At 37.6% G+C, this 17,751-nt stretch overlaps 2 protein-coding genes and 1 long non-coding RNA gene across 5 annotated transcripts; 1 reads left to right on the top strand and 2 right to left on the bottom strand.

Annotated features, from left to right (window-relative positions):
* The first annotated feature begins 913 nt into the window (after positions 1-913).
* LOC113281100 lies at positions 914-3,989 on the top strand. Its single transcript, XR_003325906.1, has 7 exons — positions 914-1,016; positions 1,766-1,869; positions 1,983-2,135; positions 2,338-2,437; positions 2,969-3,068; positions 3,170-3,373; positions 3,517-3,989. It is a non-coding gene; the product is annotated as an uncharacterized LOC113281100 (long non-coding RNA).
* A 151-nt stretch (positions 3,990-4,140) lies between these two features.
* On the bottom strand, positions 4,141-7,063 carry LOC113281099 (regulation of nuclear pre-mRNA domain-containing protein 1B-like). Its single transcript, XM_026529745.1, has 8 exons — positions 6,890-7,063; positions 6,592-6,676; positions 6,108-6,355; positions 5,839-5,958; positions 5,558-5,714; positions 5,310-5,446; positions 5,197-5,232; positions 4,141-4,993 (listed from the first exon to the last, which is right to left on the bottom strand). Exons 2-8 carry the CDS (start codon positions 6,668-6,670, stop codon positions 4,235-4,237), a joined length of 1,536 nt encoding a protein of 511 aa, XP_026385530.1. The 5' UTR covers positions 6,671-6,676; positions 6,890-7,063; the 3' UTR covers positions 4,141-4,234.
* Positions 7,064-7,302: 239 nt separating this feature from the next.
* LOC113281097 lies at positions 7,303-11,565 on the bottom strand. 3 transcript variants are annotated; one of them, XM_026529743.1, is made up of 11 exons: positions 11,384-11,565; positions 10,704-10,822; positions 10,150-10,397; positions 9,896-10,015; positions 9,666-9,788; positions 9,439-9,558; positions 9,225-9,347; positions 8,955-9,114; positions 8,727-8,863; positions 8,594-8,629; positions 7,303-8,149 (listed from the first exon to the last, which is right to left on the bottom strand). In XM_026529743.1, exons 2-11 carry the CDS (start codon positions 10,777-10,779, stop codon positions 7,514-7,516), a joined length of 1,779 nt encoding a protein of 592 aa, XP_026385528.1. In that variant the 5' UTR covers positions 10,780-10,822; positions 11,384-11,565; the 3' UTR covers positions 7,303-7,513. The 3 variants fall into 3 exon arrangements, with proteins under 3 accessions (XP_026385528.1, XP_026385527.1, XP_026385529.1); XM_026529742.1 differs by having other exon boundaries at positions 10,704-10,795; XM_026529744.1 differs by having other exon boundaries at positions 8,955-9,111; positions 10,704-10,795; positions 11,384-11,564.
* Positions 11,566-17,751: the final 6,186 nt, after the last annotated feature.

Raw genomic sequence — 17,751 nt, 5'->3', positions numbered from 1 at the left:
GCTTGAAATGAGTTTTCACCGATTGGCATTGATCATTAACCGAGTGTAGACTTTGAAACCGTTAACTACAACACGTCAAATAAACAAATTACGGAACAAATGGAAACAAGTGCGTCGGGTGTGCATGTTATACATATATTTTACTACCTTACACTTTTATTTTTTCATTTTAGCCTAAAATTGGGCCAAACTGAAAAAGTGGAAGTAACACTTTCGAGAAACCGAGGGAGTATAAACCTAGGGGTCGTGAATAACATTTTGGATCTAAAAAACAAGTCCATGGACCTGACGTTAAAAAGGCTCGTAATATTTGTACCAAGTTAACTATTTATTGCTGGGTAAGGGCAATTCCTATGGAATGAACAAACTTGGAGTTTGTTCATTTTGCTCCCACTATGGAATGAACAAACATGAAAAATGAATGTCCAAATCAACAAATCTGATGCTTTGAACATCGAGGTGGACAGCCCAGCGCGCGTCTGTGGTAACGACGGACGATCTTGCTAGGAACGCTGGCGTTGCAAGAACCAACGCGCGATCATGCCAAAAACGCCAGCGATTTTCTCATTGACGCCCGCGTCTCTTGGTTTAACGCCAAGTACAATTCCTGATTATTTTACTACTTTTTAATCTTATTATATCTCACTTTATCCTATTTTATCTCACTTCATCCTATTTTATCTCACTTAAATATTATATGTTATTTTTCATCTTTATCCTACAAAACATTTTTTATTAAAAAGAAATACTAGTGGGTCCTAGAAAACCAAATCTGTTCATTTTGCTCAGATTTTACCATAGTGAAAAAATCCGTTTGACCATACACGTGGCTCAACAAAATTTTGAGTTAGAACATTACCATATGAACTGCTCTAAGGCGGGAAGGTAGCCAGTAGAGGACCGTTGGAGTCGAGAGAGAGAGTAAAACGATGGCGGATATTTCTAACTCCAAAAGTTTGCATTCGACGGATGTTTCTGATCCGTGGCTCTAAGCGTTTGCGTAGGGTTCTGCCTCGGTAATTCCATTTAATTTTTCTAACGATTATCTAATTGATCTTGGCTGGGGTTTTGAAATCCCTAATTGAGTTGTAAATTGCGATTTTTTTTCTGGGATTTTGAAGCCACTTTTTGCTATGGGGTTTTGAAATTGAAATCCCTAATTGAATTATAAATTGCCATTCTTTTGGGGGGATTTTGAAACCCCTGTTTGTTATTTATTTGTTGATTCATCCCTCGTTCAGTAGATATATTCCGACTTCTCTAACTGTTATAAACATTTTTCTTATGATATCGAATCTGCGCTGGGGTTTCTACTGTTAGTTTCTGGGTTTTATTTGCAATTCATATTTACCAAATGCTTGATTTAACTTATTATACAATGCATCTTGTTGTTGTTGCCATCTTTGCTTACAGTTCTATTCGCAACATGAGAACATACTCTAATTGACACATAACATGAAAACATACTAAACTTCGCCGCAGCCGCCAGCATTCCGCCCAGACACTTGGGCAATACTAGTTAGTCATCATTGTAGAGTTTTGAGTGATTTTCTGTTGGAATCTTGTTTTCAAATATGAATTGAATGTCTTGGTGAAAGCTTGTTTATGAACATAGAGCAAGTAGGGGTTGTGATTTCCGAAGAGAATCTTAAACTGGGACATGGTTAACTGGTTATTGGCACATTTCTTTATCACAAACTCAGTCGAATGCTTTTGATTTGCTCAAACTTTTGAGTGATTTTGGTTTTAATCTCGGCTGTTTCAGGTAAAACTGAACCCAAAGAGGAACGTACCTGCACAACTAAAGAACCCCATGATTTAGTAAGACCATATGCAATGGATGCCATAAGTTTTTATAGTGAAATAACAGTCAGTTCTCTTCTGAATCTTCTTTATTGCTATTCTTGAATTCAATCTCTATTTTTTGTGGGATTCCCTTAATCTTTCTTTTTTATTCTGTTGCCTTGGCCCAAAACTCGTAGGGCACAAAATATGAGCTGGTGGAGCCTGGTTACATTGCACATGTGCTTCTTTTGAAATGCCTTGTTCGCCATCTCGACTTCACAGCCAAAAAGACTGATGTTGATGATGCTCCAGAGGAGATATTTTTTGCTGAACTGACAACTATCAACAAGGTTCGTTGTGTCAAGGTTTGCTGAACTGGCCAAAAAAATCAATTTCAAGTTTGTATTTAACATGTAGATGTGGTTTCATTCGTCTCTTACTGCTACTGTTAGGTGCATTTTTATTCTTGCTGATTGATTTGTTTGTCAATTGGATATCACTGTTATGATTTATGACTATTTGTGTTGGCAACTCTATGAATTTGTCTTGCAGGAGATAAAAACAATGGCTGCCGTTATTGCATGAATTACAATGCTCAGCATCCTAGGGATGGAGGATTCATGGCTGGTGGTGCTGGATTATTCCGTGATGAGTAAAATCAATAATCCCTGGCTTGTTGGCGGTGAACTTTTTATGAACATGACAATGTCGGTTGTGTATATTGAAACTTAAGTTAGAGTTTGACTATATTTGACGCATGCGTAGTTGCCTTTTGATATTTGTGCCTCTGAAGAAAATCTGGCCCATGTTAAGGGTGTTGTACTGGTTGTGTATTCGGACATATTTAAAAGTTCGTGAGCAACTGAAGGATGCATGTTGGTTTTAGAAAACATCGGATCTTTGAATTTCGATCTGAACTTCCATAAGGCTTAATTCTCTTAAGAACTAGATATGTGCTACTGCATTATTGCGATTTCTTCACCATGTTTATGCTTGGCGGTCAACTTAGGCAGTACTAGCTAGTCGTCCTTATAGAGTTTTGAGTGATTTTCTGTTGGAATTTTGTTTTCAAACATGAATTCAATGTCTTGGTAAAAGCTTGTTTATGAACATAGGGCAAGTGGGGGGGTTTTGATTTAATCGAACTTTTGAGTGATTTTGGTTTTAATCTTGGCTGTTTCAGGCCTAATGATATTCCCAGAAAGGAACGTACATCTACAGACAGCCATGATGTAGTAAGGCCATATGCAGTGGATGCCATAAGTGTCTATAACGAAAGAACAGTCAGTTTTCTTCTGAATCTTTATTGCCTTTATTGAAATCAATCGCCATTTTGTTGTATTCCCTTAATTTTTGTTCTGTTGCCTTCGCCTAAAATTCGTAGGGTTCAAAATATGAGCTTGTGCAGCCTGGTTACATTACGCATGTGGATATCGGACATGCTTTCTTCACCATCTCGACTTCACGGCTAAAAAGACTGATGTTGCTGATGCTCCAGAGGAGATGTTTTTTGCTGAACTGACAACTACCAACAAGGTTCGGTGTGTCAAGGCTTGCAGATGCATGGGGCCAAAAATAGTAATTTCAGGTTTGTATTTAGCATGTAGATATGGTTTTTGTGGTTTTGTTCGTCTCTTACTGCTACTGCTACTGTTACTGTGGTTTCATTCGTCTCAATCAGGGATCACTATTATGATTTATGACTGCTTGTGTTGGGAACTCATCTTGCAGGAGATAAAAACAGTGGCTGATGTTATTGCATGTCTTACAGTGTTCAGCATCCGAGGGGTGGAGGATTCATCGCTGGCCGTGCTGGATTATTCCGTGATTTATAAAAACTATATTCCTTGGCTTTTGGCAGTGAACTTTTTATGAACATAAAAATGTCAGTTGTGTATATTGAAACTTAATTTAGATTTTTGACGCTTGTGTATTCGGACATATCTAAAAGTTTGTGAGCAACTCAAGGATGCATATTCATTTTAAAAAACTTTGGAGCTTTGAATTCCGATCTAAACTTCCTTAAAACTTAATTCTCTTAAGAACTTCTAGATATGAGCTACTGCATATAATAAGCAAGTTGCTGAAACTCACGCCACAAGAGTTTCCACTTTCATCTTGAAGTTAAGAGATCAACTCGTCGCTGTCAAAACTTCTCCAATCTTCAGATACTCAGCTCGCACACCCAAATTTGCAACCAGCCACAAATCTTTGCTCATTTTAATTCTTCCCCTGACTGCTTTATAGGACTAAACAAATCTAGCAGAGGTTAAACTCAATATACAGCTTTTGTACTAAAACTTCAATATGTATTGCTAATCACATACCCTGTCCCTCGTGACATTACTAAAAGTGCAGGGCAACAAACAACATTCACTTCAACCTGAAAGCTAGCAAAAAGGTTTCTTCCTCCCGCTATCCGGGTTATCACTTCCAAAATAAGACACATCTACTGCTGAGAGATTGCGGATGATGCAGGCGCTGATGACTGATTATAAAATCCACCTTCTGATCCTGGAAATTCTTGACAGAACTTTGAAGGCTGGTCGGAAGACATGCCTGCAACTGCATAACTGTTTGGTGCACTTGTCATAGATGCGGCACTACTCTGCATGAACTGGCTTTGTGGTAATGGGGTAGGAGGTAATGTTAAGGGCAATGACGACGATGAAAGAATTGTATCCGGTGAGGGTGGTTTCTGTTGGTGCATTGGTTGCTCAGAAGTGACTGCAGCATCATGTTGCAATGGTTCAGGGTGTGGACAAGAAGGTAAGGGATCTGACGCTGGTTGCTGAGACTGTATACCACCAGAAGGTGTTGCATTTTCGAGTTTGATCCTCTTTAATGAAGAAAACTCAATAGGAGGATGATTTTGCTGGTTCACAATGCCGTCGTTAGATGCTAGAGAGTTATGGACAAATGAGAGCATCTCAACAGAGGATGCTGAAGCTGTGAGTTCTGTAGACACAATTGCAGCTGCAGAGTTTGAAGTATCCTCTTCCATGTTGGAAGAAATGCTGGTGACAACAGGATCTGGTCTCTCTTTCTCATCCCCATTAGCCACTGGAGTTTCTGCAGTGACACTTGAAGGTATGCCAGCGACAGTGCTTGTTTCCTTCAACCTTTCCTCAGTTTGCACATTTCCGCTATTGCAGTTTATTGACTGTTCGCAAATGTTTACAACCTGTTCTGATCGAGTCTGAGCAGCCTGAGGGTGGACATTGCAAGAAAATTAGTGAATAATGTAACGTGAAGCTTGAGAGAGACTAGTTTTTGCTCACGAGTCACATCAACTACTTTACTAGTTAGTTCAAAAGAAAGAGCCGACATATCCAGCGGGGCAAAACCAACCAAGTAAAAAGAATTACAATTTATTCTACCAAACCAGGTCGTAAAAGTTTGAAATTTTACCTCTAACTGGACACGGACTTGCTTCAACTTTAATTCCTGAAAACCAAATTTGCCATTAACTCATCATTAGAACCAGACAATCTAGAATTCAGATATCGGGAAACCTAACCAACCTGCTCTTCAAGAGCCTCCCTTAAGCGTGAGACAAGATTTGTTCTTGATGATTCAACTGCTGTCAACTGCTCAATGCTTTCTCTCAGTATACCATGCTGCTCCTGAAGCTCGGCCAGTACAGACTCATTGAATTTCCCTATCCATTAAAGAGAAACCCTCTGAGCTCTAGTTAAGGAAAATATATGTTGATGATAACTTTCTGTTGTTTCCTGATGGTCAACTAAGATTTACTCATCTAAGGCGATACCTGAGCTATAATCACCGCCAATTTCCTTATCTACTCTATCAACAAAAGAAACAGCTTTCCTGCATTTGCTCAATAAAGCTTCTTCATCGACAGGGCCATCATATACAATTTCATAACTCAAAATAATTTTCTCCACCATACTTCCATCAGACTGTTTCTGCTTAACGCGAAAACAACAACAACAAACAAATAAAAAATGAAGTACTGACAACATCTTTGCACCTCAAACGAAAGGGACAATTTCCTAAGATATGCCCCATGTACTCGAACCAGGTACTCACCAGTTTTTCTCTTGAAGTTCCTCCATCTCTATTGCTCTCCTCCGAGTTCCGTCCCAGAAGCTCTTCTTTTAATACTTTCCCCTGAACATAAAAAACTTTTCTCTCTTCCCAGATACCAATCTACATGTGCAGAACAGCAAAACAGGATGAACAAACATAACATAGAGAAAATATAGTAGATAAACTTTAACCTACCAACAGGTACATAAGGCATTTTTCGTATTATCCAACACGGAACTACATTGCGCAACAACTAGGTGTGCACGTACCAGTCGTTCAGCAGCCTTCTTTTCCGCCTCTTCTCCATTCTCGACTACATCACGGAGAGCACCTGGAAGAACTTCCCAAAATTCAACAACAAATTCTGGACCCTTTTCCCGACTTCTCTGCAGTACATCATTTGCAAGATAGAGAAAAGCCAATTTCTGGTCCTTAGGGGAACAATGGAACTGTCTAGCCCATGTTTCCACAACTTGCTTAGCTTTATTTCTGTGACACATACACCATTGTGACAGAGCTACATACAGTTAAGTAAATCAAGCAAAGAACATCAACACATAAATTCAACCACATGATATTTCGATTTAGTTAGTTATGGCCAAGCATCCCAAATGTTCTGCATAAAAGCGACCTAAACCTGAAAGTTCAAAAACTCCCCTTGATTACAAGAAATTTTACCTCCTCCACCAAACAAGAGTTACTCAGAAAATGTACCACAACAGCAGAAAGACGTCAGAAATACATGAAGGATACAATGAATGCATTTCTTTGAACAATTGAGGTTGGCTAGTTTTTCCCCCAACTTCTGTTCATCAAATGTACCTCCATCCATGGTTCCCTACAACAGAGATGAACACAACAAAAAATACCAATTAGTTCACTAAAATACTTCAAACCCATGATTCAATGTACCAAAATATGCAACCCCAGAACAAGAATTATGTGTAAAAAGTATAGAGAACAGAACAGAAAATACTAACATTACCCTCAAAAAAGAAAAAAAAAATTGATCTTTTTTTTTTCTTTGACATGATTGAGTAGAGAAGCTAACCTGTTGATATAAATGTAGCTGCTGAAGGAGACAGGGAGAGATGTTTATGATGATGATCTGTTTAAGCTGTGCATTCTCTTTCTTAGGGTTTTAATTTGTCATTTATGTTTTTTTGCTTCATGGAATCTGTAGTAGTTATGAATCGGTTTGAACGTTGAGTTGGGATCTAAGGGGGCGTCAATTCCTAGGATAATTAATTTTATTGGACCAAAAAACAGGTTTAACTTTCGTGAGTCGGACCAGAGTCCGATTTTTTGTTAAGAAAAAAAAAATTAGCAATATTTTTTTGTTTAAGTGCACTCCAACCATCTCATTTCCCAGAAAAATTATCCCAAAAAAGAAGTGCAGGTAACAAAAACTACTCCTAATTAGCAACCGCTTTTGCAAATGTCTTAACATGTTTTCATGACAAAATACTACTACTAGTTAGCTTCACATCTTTGCGTCCAAAAGGACTGTTTATACAACTTCTGTACTAAAACTTTATATGTACATACCCTCCTCCTATTGTGCCTCCAAAAGGTTACCCAAAACTGCAGGTAACAAAAACCATTCATTCCACAAAATACTACCAGTAGTGTTATCACCCTCCAAAAAAAAGCTGAGTTGCGGCGGAGTCTATTATTAAGATGTTGTGGATGATGCTGACATTGAAATCATGCCTCTGACTGGATGTTTGCCCATTGAGGAACCGGTTTTCATAGGTGATGGTGGCTGTCGCTGCTGTGAATTTGACATGCCAGAACTGTATGGTTTTTGCAGTGGCACAGCTGGTAAGGCTACAGGTGATGATGACAAATGTTGAGGCGATCCAGGGTGTGGAATATAAGGTAAGGGTTCTGATGCTAGCTGCTGAGACTGTGTATAAGAAGGTGCACCATTTTCGAGTTTAGTCCTCTTTCCTGAAGGACACTTGTCAAATGCAGAAGCATGATTTTGTTGGTTTCTAATGTAGTCTTCGGCTGCTTGAATCTTACGGGCACGTTTAAGGTTTAATACTGCAGCTGCAAGACACCAATTACCTTTTTTCATGTTGGAAGAACCTCTGGAGAATGACGGACCCTGTGGTGTATCCTTAATGATGGGAGCTGGTTTCCCTTTGTCATCTCCACTAGCCCCTAGAGTTTCTGAAGTGAAACTTGGAGGTGAGACAGCAACGCTTGTTTCGTTCAACCTCTGCTCAGTTTGCAAATCCCCGCTTTTGGAATTTATCAGATGTTGGCAAATGTTCTCAGCCTTCTCCGATCGGATTTGAGCAGCCTGAAAATTGTATACTTCATTGAAATTTGAAAGTAATGAACAATGAAACACAAAAGCATTATTGTTTTCTAAACGACATTAAGACCATTTCTTGATTGGTGTGTGCCATTTTTGATGTCCCCAAATGGATAAAGCATTTGGAGCAGCTCAGAGTGCAACCAAAGGTTCAAATTTTAGAGATAAGTAATCTGGGACTAAATTAGAGCAGTTCATATTTTCTGTCAGGCACTCGAAACTGACTAATCATAACATGTTTTTCTTTCGCTACAAAATAAAAGAGTGTATTGTTCTCCCATCAAGCTGGTTGATTCAAAATAAATGCACAGTCATATAGCCTATCAAGCCGATAACATACTCTTGTTGCTTATACTAAGTGTTGGGGACTCTTAAAAAGGTTTGAATCTCGTACTATTAAATCAGGTTTGAAGAAATGTGAAAACTTACCTCTAAATGGAGACGGATTTGAACCAGCTTTAATTCCTGAGGATCAAACTTTGCCATTATTTTATGAACAAAACCAGCTAATATAAAATTTAGAAACTGCAATCTTATTATAGCATATAGAAAACTAGCCAACCTGCTCTTTAAGAGCCTCCTTTAGACGTGTGATAAGATTTGTTCTGGATGATTCAGCTGCAGACAACTGTTCAATGCTTTCTCTCAGTATACCATGCTGTTCATGTAGCTCATTCAGCTCAGATTGATTGAGCTTCCCTGTCCATCAAGCAAGAAAAATTCTGAGAAATCCATGAAATAAAAGAGACGAGCAAATAATAACTTTACATTTTACTACTTTACGCAGTACCTGTGCTATTATCCCTGCCAATTTCCTTATCTACTTTGTCAACAAATGCAATTGCTTTTCCACATTTTCTCAATAGAGATACTTCATCAACAGTTCCATCACATACAATTTCATAACTCGAAATAATTTTGTCGACCATACTTCCCACAGATTGTCTCTGCTTAATTAGAAAAGAAAACATAACAATGAACAGATTAGGAAACAGGAGATACTGACAGCAGTTTCACACCCTTGACATATGCACACTCAATACTCAAACCAGGTTCTCACCAGTTTTCTATCCAAAGTGTCTCCATCTCCATTGCTCTTCTCAATGCTGCCTCCCACAGGCTCATCATTTCCCAGTACTTTTCCTTGAACATTCGAAAGCTTTTTCTCTTTGCCAACACCAATCTATATGTGGAGAACAGCAGGACAAAATGAATAATACAAGAGATGGAGAATTTAAATAAGTACACACTTAACATATGCACTAAGTTCTCACCAGTTTTCTAAAAGTGTGTCCAGCTCCATTGCTCGTCTCAGTACTGCATCCCATGGGCTCATCATTTGTCAGTACTTTTCCTTGAACATCTGAAAGTTTTTTCTCTTCGCCAACACCAATCTATATGTGGAGAACAGCAGGACAAAATGAAAGATACAAGAGATGGAGAATTTAAATAAGTACACACTTAACATATGCACATCCACATACTAAAACTAGGTTCTCACCAGTTTTCTGCTCAAAGTGTGTCCAGCTCCATTGCTCGTCTCAATACCGCGTCCCATGGGCTCATCACTTTTTGGTACTTTTACTTGAATAGAGGAAAGTTTTTTATCTTCCCCAACACAGATCTACATGAGGAGAGCAGCAGGACAAAATGAATGATACAAGAGATGGAGAATTTAATTGAATACACACTTAATGTATGCACATCCACATACTCAAACTAGGTTCTCACCAGTTCTCTGCTCAAAGTTTCTGCGTCTTTATTGTTTTTCTCCATGCTCCGTCTCATGAGCTCATCTCTGAGTACTTTCCCAGGGAAATCAAAAACTTTTCTCTCTTCCCAGATTTCAATCTACAGAAGAAGGAGAATAAGAACGATACAGAAGTAAGATAAAATAGCTTAGTAACCCTACATAAGGCCTTATTTCCTATGTTTATCCGACAAGGAGTTGCATTGTACAGAAAGTAAAAGTTAAGTGACCATACCAATCGTTCCGCAGCATTCTTTTGAGACTCTGCTCCATTTTCAACTATATCATGGAAAGCTTTTGGAAGAACTTTCCAAAATTCAACAATAAACTCTGGCCCCTTACTCCGACTGTTCTGTAGTATATCATTTGCAAGATATAGAAAAGCCAACCGCTGCTCTCGAGGGGAACAATAGAACTGTCTATCCCATGTTTCAACAAGTTGCTTAGCTTTTTTTCTGTGAAACATACACCAGTGTGATACAGCTACATAGACTTAAGGAGAGCAACCAATGAACATAGAAAGGTATAAAGAGTGATATAGAACAAAGTCTAAGACTACCCCAAACAAGGGTACAACATATTACCACCACCAAACAAGATTACTCAAATAGTGGGTTGTTCACAAACAAATATCGAGTCTGCGTAGCTTTAAATCAACCTATTGAATAAAATTACTACAACAGACACTAATTTCATGTTTTGACAAATTACCAACCAAGATGGGCAATTTTCTCCAATGGAAAAAAATAAAATAAAAACATAGTATAGGCTGTATAGCAAAAAGGATACTTTGAATGCTCAACTGTGAACAATCAAGCTTGGCTAGCTTCTCTACCAGAAGGTATCCATTAAATGTGAGACTCATCTTCACAAAATATAACCTGCTGAATGGAAAAAAAAGATGGAACCTATGAAGCAAAAGAAACAAAATTGAAGTAAGGGTATAATTTTACTAACACAGTTTCACTTTGAAAAAAAAAATCATTTTTTTTTATTTCGAGTTACAACCCATAATGAGGTAAACAATTGCATAACTCAAACCCATGTTTCAATGTAGAAAACCTAAAACCCTATATCAAAAATTATACCAAAAAAATTATACCAAAAGTTGAGATTACATAGAACAGAACAAAAGGTTAACACCCACAAGCAAAAGTTGGTGAATTTTGAAGGGAGGAGCTAAACTAAACCTGTTGATAGAAATATTCACAACATATAACCTGCTGAATGGAAAGGAAAAAAACACCCAAATTGAAGTTACAACAGTTTCACTTTGAAAAAAAAATCACTTTTTTTTTTTTTGGTTTGAGTTACAAACAATTACATAACTCAAACCCATGTTTCAATGTATAAAACCTAAAACCCTAGAACAAAAATTATACCAAAAGTTGAGATTACGTAGAACAGAACAAAAGGTTAACACCACAAGCAAAAGTTGATGAATTTTGAAGGGAGGAGCTAAACTAAACCTGTAGATAGAAATGCAGAAGCAGCGGTTGTTAGAGAGGAGAGTGGTGATGATGATTATCTTTGCATTGTCTTTGTTTGGAGAATCTCTTAGGGTTTTAAAGGCACTGCACTGCACTGCACTAGTAGTTTGCGTTTTAGAGTGGCTTTACAGTTTACAGTCTGGGGGTTCTGCTTCTTTTAGCTAAGAGGCACTAGTACTTTTTTTCAGAGTGTTTGAATGCTGGCCTGTTGGTATTCGGAGAGTATTTGCTGTTTACTACTGCTGCGCTGGCGTACCCACAACAGCGAAATATCATCCGTCTCGTGATTTCAGACCCAGTTACAGCCGTTCATCTGTCTCTGAATCGTCTAGTTACAGCAAGATACTAAGGTAAATAGTTCCCCATCAAAATGAACCTTGTTTTAGGGTCTACAAAAAAAACTACATGGCATATTGAATAAAGACAAAAAATGGGTTGGAAATAGTAAAATAAAAAGCCTTTAACCAAATATTTTTGGTAATGACAAATCTGTCCTTTCAGTATTAGTGTTAATAATATTGATTAGTTATTAATAATTTTGATTAGTGATTAAGATAATTTAGTTATATAAGATTGAGTAGATGAAAATTTTTGAATAAGAAAAAAAACGTTTGGTTTTTCTGGAGAAGGAGAAGGGGAAAGTGAGAGAAAAACCTTGTATTTTGATTTTTGGTTCAATGGATGAGGAGGGACAATCTTCATCTAAAAAACCTAGGAAAATACACATCAACCACGAGAATGATTCGGAAATGGCTGATTTCTTAGATTATGAGAATGATTTTACACAAACTCAAACACAAACTCAAGATGATGATTTTTATGAGCCAAATCCAGATGATGAAGACATTGATGATGAACCCAATGCTAGTAATACACAGTTATACTTCTATCTTATGTTTAATTTCCTTTTTGTACGTTGAAATCATCAAAAGTTTGCATTTTTTCACCATGGTTCGGCGAAGCAGGAATGGGTTCGGCTTATAATTAGCAGCCGAAGCCACCAAATTCTGTACAAATGATGAACAGTTCGGCTAGATGAAAGTCTTAGCATTAGCCGTCGAACCTATATTTGTAACTTGGCGCCTATTTGCTAGATCCTAATTCGGCTTATTTGAAAGTTTCATACATAGCCGAACCTTTTCCTGAAAGTTATTGCAAGAATATGATACGAAACGATTTGTTTCTTATTCAACGGCCAGCAGCTCAAGCTCAAAAGGTCATGATTCAAAGAAATCAATAAACCAAAGGGTAACAATTTGCTTAATAATTTTCGTGTTAATTATCAATGAATGGAAAAGGCCTATTTATAGGCTACATTACTTGGAAAATAAGAAAACAATACTACTCCTAAAATACTATTCCAAATAAATATAAACTCTAAATAAAATAATTAAATACTTAAAATATAATAAAATACCTAAATAAATATATTATCTCTAATGTTAAATAATGTATGCTTATCCAATGCCTTGTGCCTCCATTGGACTTGTGTGCTCGCTGCGCCCTTCACTTGCTATCCAGGGTGGCTTCCACAATCTTGAGAGACTTGACCCGTATAAAGGATCATATATGCCAAATATGCCTGAGTGACGCATGGGGTCAACACCGCTGACATGTTCCATAAAACGTGGTCTTATTATTCCACCCTCCTTAAATGGGACTTTTCCCTCAAAGTCCACTATATGTATTGATACTGGCTCCACATGTGATATTACTATTCTACCTTCCTTAAACAGGACCTTGCCCTCGAGGTCCGATTTTGAGGCACTTGCAATTTTGTTTTCTTCGTCAACAACTAATGGTATCAGAAAAATTAATATCACTGAGTTTTGGAATCTCAACAATGAAATAATATGACGTAGTTGCAACATGTTGTGGCTTCACGACTTTAACTCTTTGATGCTGCTTGAACTCCTGGAATGCAAATTTCCAATAAGCACGACTTTCGTCTAAATCTTGGTGCAAATTAGCTAGTGCTAGCATTGGGTCATCACTTCAGAAGCGCTTTAATAAAGCAAAACAAAAATTCTTCCATGATCCTGAAATATAATGTTGCATCCACTTATACCATTTGAACGGATTACCGATAAAGTGATCACTAGCTAACTTCACAAAGTCTTCCGAAGGAATTTTATGGAATTCAAAAGCTAATTGTGCTTGAAATAACCAACCCTCGGAATCTCTGCCCTCAAATCACTGACATAACAACTTTTTGTTGGTTTCTTGGTACATACCGCATAGAAATTGGATGGATTGCTGGACTTGTTTGTTGGGATAAATGGGTTTTGATGTATGTTGGCTAGGTATGCAACTAATGGACAGGAAAAAACGATGCAAGACTGGGTTTTTTTTTTTATATGCTGGTATGAGATAAAAACTATTATGCTGGTCTAAGATTTAAAGAGTGATGGGACGCCGATGCAATGGGTGTGCAAAAACCGTTTTGGATGATATTAAATAACGTGATGATGTGTTCGAACCAAACAGAAACACGAGAAGAAAATATGCAAATTGTGCTTAACCAATAAACTTATGAACTCGTGTAAAAACTGGAACGCACTTGACATGCATGCGATGGATATAGAATACTACAGGAGGCGGAAGTGCTAGGGTTATGATGGATTCGACAAAAAATAACAATGGCATGCAACGAAGTGTATGGATGATTGAAAAAGATGAATAGTTTAACTAATTAACAAAATCAATGAGTGACGTGATGAGATACGTATATGGAAGGATGACGTAACGATGCATGCAAGACTATTCAAACCTAAAAGTAAATTAACAACCACAATAAACTCACCCAAATATGACCTGCAGCAACTCGTCGATCTTGAAGTTAACGATAACTGACCAAGATGAATCTTCGACGCTGTGTAACTTTTTTTTTTTAATAACGATGGAAATATAATGGTGGTGGTGGTGGATGAAGCGACGATGACGATTGATGATTATGATGATAATCGCGGAAGTTGGGATAGGAGCGAACTTGCTCTGATACCAATTGATAAGAAACGATTTGTTTCTTATTCGACGACCAGCAGCTCAAGCTCAAAAGTTCATGATTCAAAGAAATCAATAAACCAAAGGGTAGCAATTTGCTTAATAATTCTCTTGTTAGATTAATCAACTGATAAGGCCTATTTATAGGCTACAATACTTGTAAAATAAGAAAACAAACCCTAAAACAAATCCTATGAGAAATCCTAATAATAATAAAAATACTTATTTATAATAAACTCCTAATAAAACTAATAACAATTATCAAGTTCTCCATAAAATTCATATTCTCGCGTTCCGTAGTCACTAGCCAAGGCGGCTTCCATAATTTTGCTAGACTTGACCCGTATAATGGACCAAGAAGAACAAATATGCTTAGCCGACGTATCGGGTCATCATCGTCGCCATAGCCGATAAGACGTGGTCTTATCATTCCACCTTCCTTAATTGGGACTTTTCCCTCAAAGTCCACCTTATATGCACAAATAGGCTCCGCAGATGGTCTTATCATTCCACCCTCCTTAAATAGGACCTTGCCCCCAAGGTCTGATCTCGATACAATTACAACTTGTTTCGCTTCTGTCTTCGACTCGGTGCTTGTTACTTCGGTGATATCAGTTGAACAAACATCTTCAATAACCTCGACAAACATGTGGGATGGCATAGAGTTACAGTCATGAACTGCTTCAATTTTCTCATATTTTACTGCTGTAGTCGCTTGATATTCCTCACAAGTCATCTCTCCAAACTTAGACAATATACCACACAAGAAACTATACCAAGATCTCATATAAAGAGTTTCCCATTTGTACCATCTTAATGCATCCCCTTCAAGATGTGCAACGGCTATTGCAGTTTTCCTATGTGGTGGGATATCATTGGACTCAAAATATAATTCCACTTCAAATAACCTTTTTTTTAATGAAGAAACCATGTTCAATCCTGGATAAGCATATTGATAAACACATTTTTGTGTTTAATTTGATCTCAATACTATATATTGTTGGCACTCGAGTTTGTACTAATTTTGGTGTTTTATGTGTTTGTAGGCACCTTTGGAAAATAAACATTTTTTGGAAAATTCGACTCGAAAAGTTGGTAAAAGCCCCGGAGGACACGTGTTATTCGGACTCTCACCGTTGGATAAGGGGCACCCACAATTACTAAGGGGCACCCCAGGTCACCTCAAAAGGCATCTGCTATTCGCACCCCAGTACTGGATTAGGGGGAGGTCATCTTCTCCATTTGAATTTTGTTTTTGGCGGGAAAATAGAGAACACTTCTGCAGATTTTTGATCGAATTGTTGAACGTGTTCTAGGGAGATTCAATGGTTGATTTTTGGTAGATAGTTGTGATATGGCCTATTAAACACACTGTGGGCGTTTGGTTCGACCATAATTGGCTAGAATCAGCTAAACAATTCACGAGTCGAAAACAGGGAAGTTCGTGTATATCACGGGTTTCACGTGATTTGGAGAAGATTCAATGTGTTTTGTGCGTGCATGGAAGACCCTCACAGCCTGTTGGAGCGTGAAGGAGTTAAATATGGTAATTTGGAGGCTTGAAAACGCGTGAGAAGATGAAACAGGAAAGAAAATATTCCCAAAAATATTTTCTTTACTGCCGAGTTAAAGAGAATTATATGGAGTGAATGAGCGAGATTCGATGGGTCTGTTGGCTATAAATAGGTTGTTGGGGTTGAGTAGAAAGGGTGTCGAGAGTCTGGGGGGCTGAGGAGAGCCAGAAAAGAAGAAATTCGAGTTTTCCCAAACTCGGTTTCTGCTGCTGCTGCTGCTGATGATGAACATGAAGAACACGAAGAACGGACCTGCACCAGCAGTCGTTTTTCTACAGTAATAACGACTCACAACTGTGGGTCGTACATCAGGCAGACTTATTTGCTACAACGTTTGCGACACAGCTGCAACAGTCTTATTTTGTCACTGAGGGTCGTAGTTCTCTGGTTTGTAACAAATATAATTGTTACAAACCCGGTTTATTGTATTTCTCATATTCTCATCATTTGTAAACCATTTTTGAGCATCAATGAAATATTTTGAGAGGTTTTCCAACATGATGAGCGGCTAATTCCCTCGTAACCAAGGCAATGGAGGAAGCTATTCACGCAACATAAATGGGTAACTATTTCATTTAATTATATAATTCACCTAATCGCTGCTTTTGCAGAGTTTTAAATTATTTGAATGATTGTCTTAATTATTTGTTATTCAGTTTGATAGGTTATGCTTGGTTTAATCTCTTGATAATCTATGCTTAAGTTTTACAAATAATGTTTGAGAATATGTATGATTGATAGTGAATTAAAGATAAAAGAGGACTTAAGAATTGAATAGAGTTTTGAAATATTTATCATTCAATTTTGCATAATAGTGGAATCTAGTGTCTTGGTTACCTCTCGCACCCATTGTTAATATTTTTGTATATATAATTTTATTAAATCTAAAATTCCATTTCCTTCACAAGTCTGAAGCGAATCCTATTTACCGCAACGACTCTCAAAAATTTTAATCATTTTGGCGCCGCCGACGCGGATTTGTGCTTAGGTAGAATTTTTAGGTTTTTATTATTTTTTATTATTCCATTTGTTCTTTTTACGTCTCTTTGGTTGTGTCTTTGTATTACAGGTTTGAAGTTGGATACCAAAGACCTTGGAATCAAATCTTAAAGCTAAAAGAGAAGGAAAAAAGACAAAGCAAAAAAATAAATAAAAAAAGAGAGAAAAAAAAAACAAAAAAGGAGAGAGAATTATTATTTTATTTTTTTAAGAGACTTTCCATTTTTTTTGTAATTATTATTATTATTATTATTATTATTTTTCCTTTTCTTTGGACTGGACTTTGGACAATTCATTTTAACTTTAAACCCTACGGAAGGGTTATGTAAAAAAAAATTAAATATAAACTGTTTGCAGGGAAGGACGACGATTACAATATCGTCTCGGCCCCTCGGGTTCTCACATGACATAGGAGTCGTGGCCCGAGTCGACTTCAGCGGTTCTGGGCCCGTCTGGTACGGGAGGTAAGCTTTCGAAACACCCGTGAATCCCCTGTCAGCGGGTTTACTGTCTGTCTTAAGATGATTATATGTTGAGGACTGAACCGGCTGCTTTAATTTCCTAGTAAAGGGCAAGAACTGGCCATATAAGATAAGGGTTCGGACTTCATCACCGTTCCCTTCTTTCCCGCCTTAGGTAAACGAAACCTAACACGAATCCAAGCTTAAAATTTGATTAGAACGAGACCGATAGGGTAACGAGCTTAGTAGGAAAGTCGTTCGAAAAATATTGGTTACTCTTTTAGCATACTTCGAAGTTCATGATGGTTTC

The sequence above is a fragment of the Papaver somniferum genome, chromosome 5, assembly GCF_003573695.1.
Source record: "Papaver somniferum cultivar HN1 chromosome 5, ASM357369v1, whole genome shotgun sequence".
Taxonomy (NCBI): Eukaryota; Viridiplantae; Streptophyta; class Magnoliopsida; order Ranunculales; family Papaveraceae; genus Papaver; species Papaver somniferum.
This window is presented reverse-complemented; position numbering and strand designations above follow the sequence as displayed.

What these genes read in the sequence shown, in the direction of transcription:
- LOC113281097 (XM_026529743.1), bottom strand. Translation starts at nt 10,779, where the DNA reads ATGAGTCTCACATTTAATGGATACCTTCTGGTAGAGAAGCTAGCCAAG. An exon ending in AAACTTTGAGCAGAGAACTG is followed by an intron (nt 9,789 to 9,895) that starts GTGAGAACCTAG and finishes CTCCTCATGTAG; the next exon opens with ATCTGTGTTGGGGAAGATAA. An exon ending in ACACTTTGGATAGAAAACTG is followed by an intron (nt 9,115 to 9,224) that starts GTGAGAACCTGG and finishes TTTCTAATTAAG; the next exon opens with CAGAGACAATCTGTGGGAAG.
- LOC113281099 (XM_026529745.1), bottom strand. Translation starts at nt 6,670, where the DNA reads ATGGATGGAGGTACATTTGATGAACAGAAGTTGGGGGAAAAACTAGCC. An exon ending in AGAAGGCTGCTGAACGACTG is followed by an intron (nt 5,959 to 6,107) that starts GTACGTGCACAC and finishes CTGCACATGTAG; the next exon opens with ATTGGTATCTGGGAAGAGAG. An exon ending in GGGAGGCTCTTGAAGAGCAG is followed by an intron (nt 5,233 to 5,309) that starts GTTGGTTAGGTT and finishes TTTGGTTTTCAG; the next exon opens with GAATTAAAGTTGAAGCAAGT.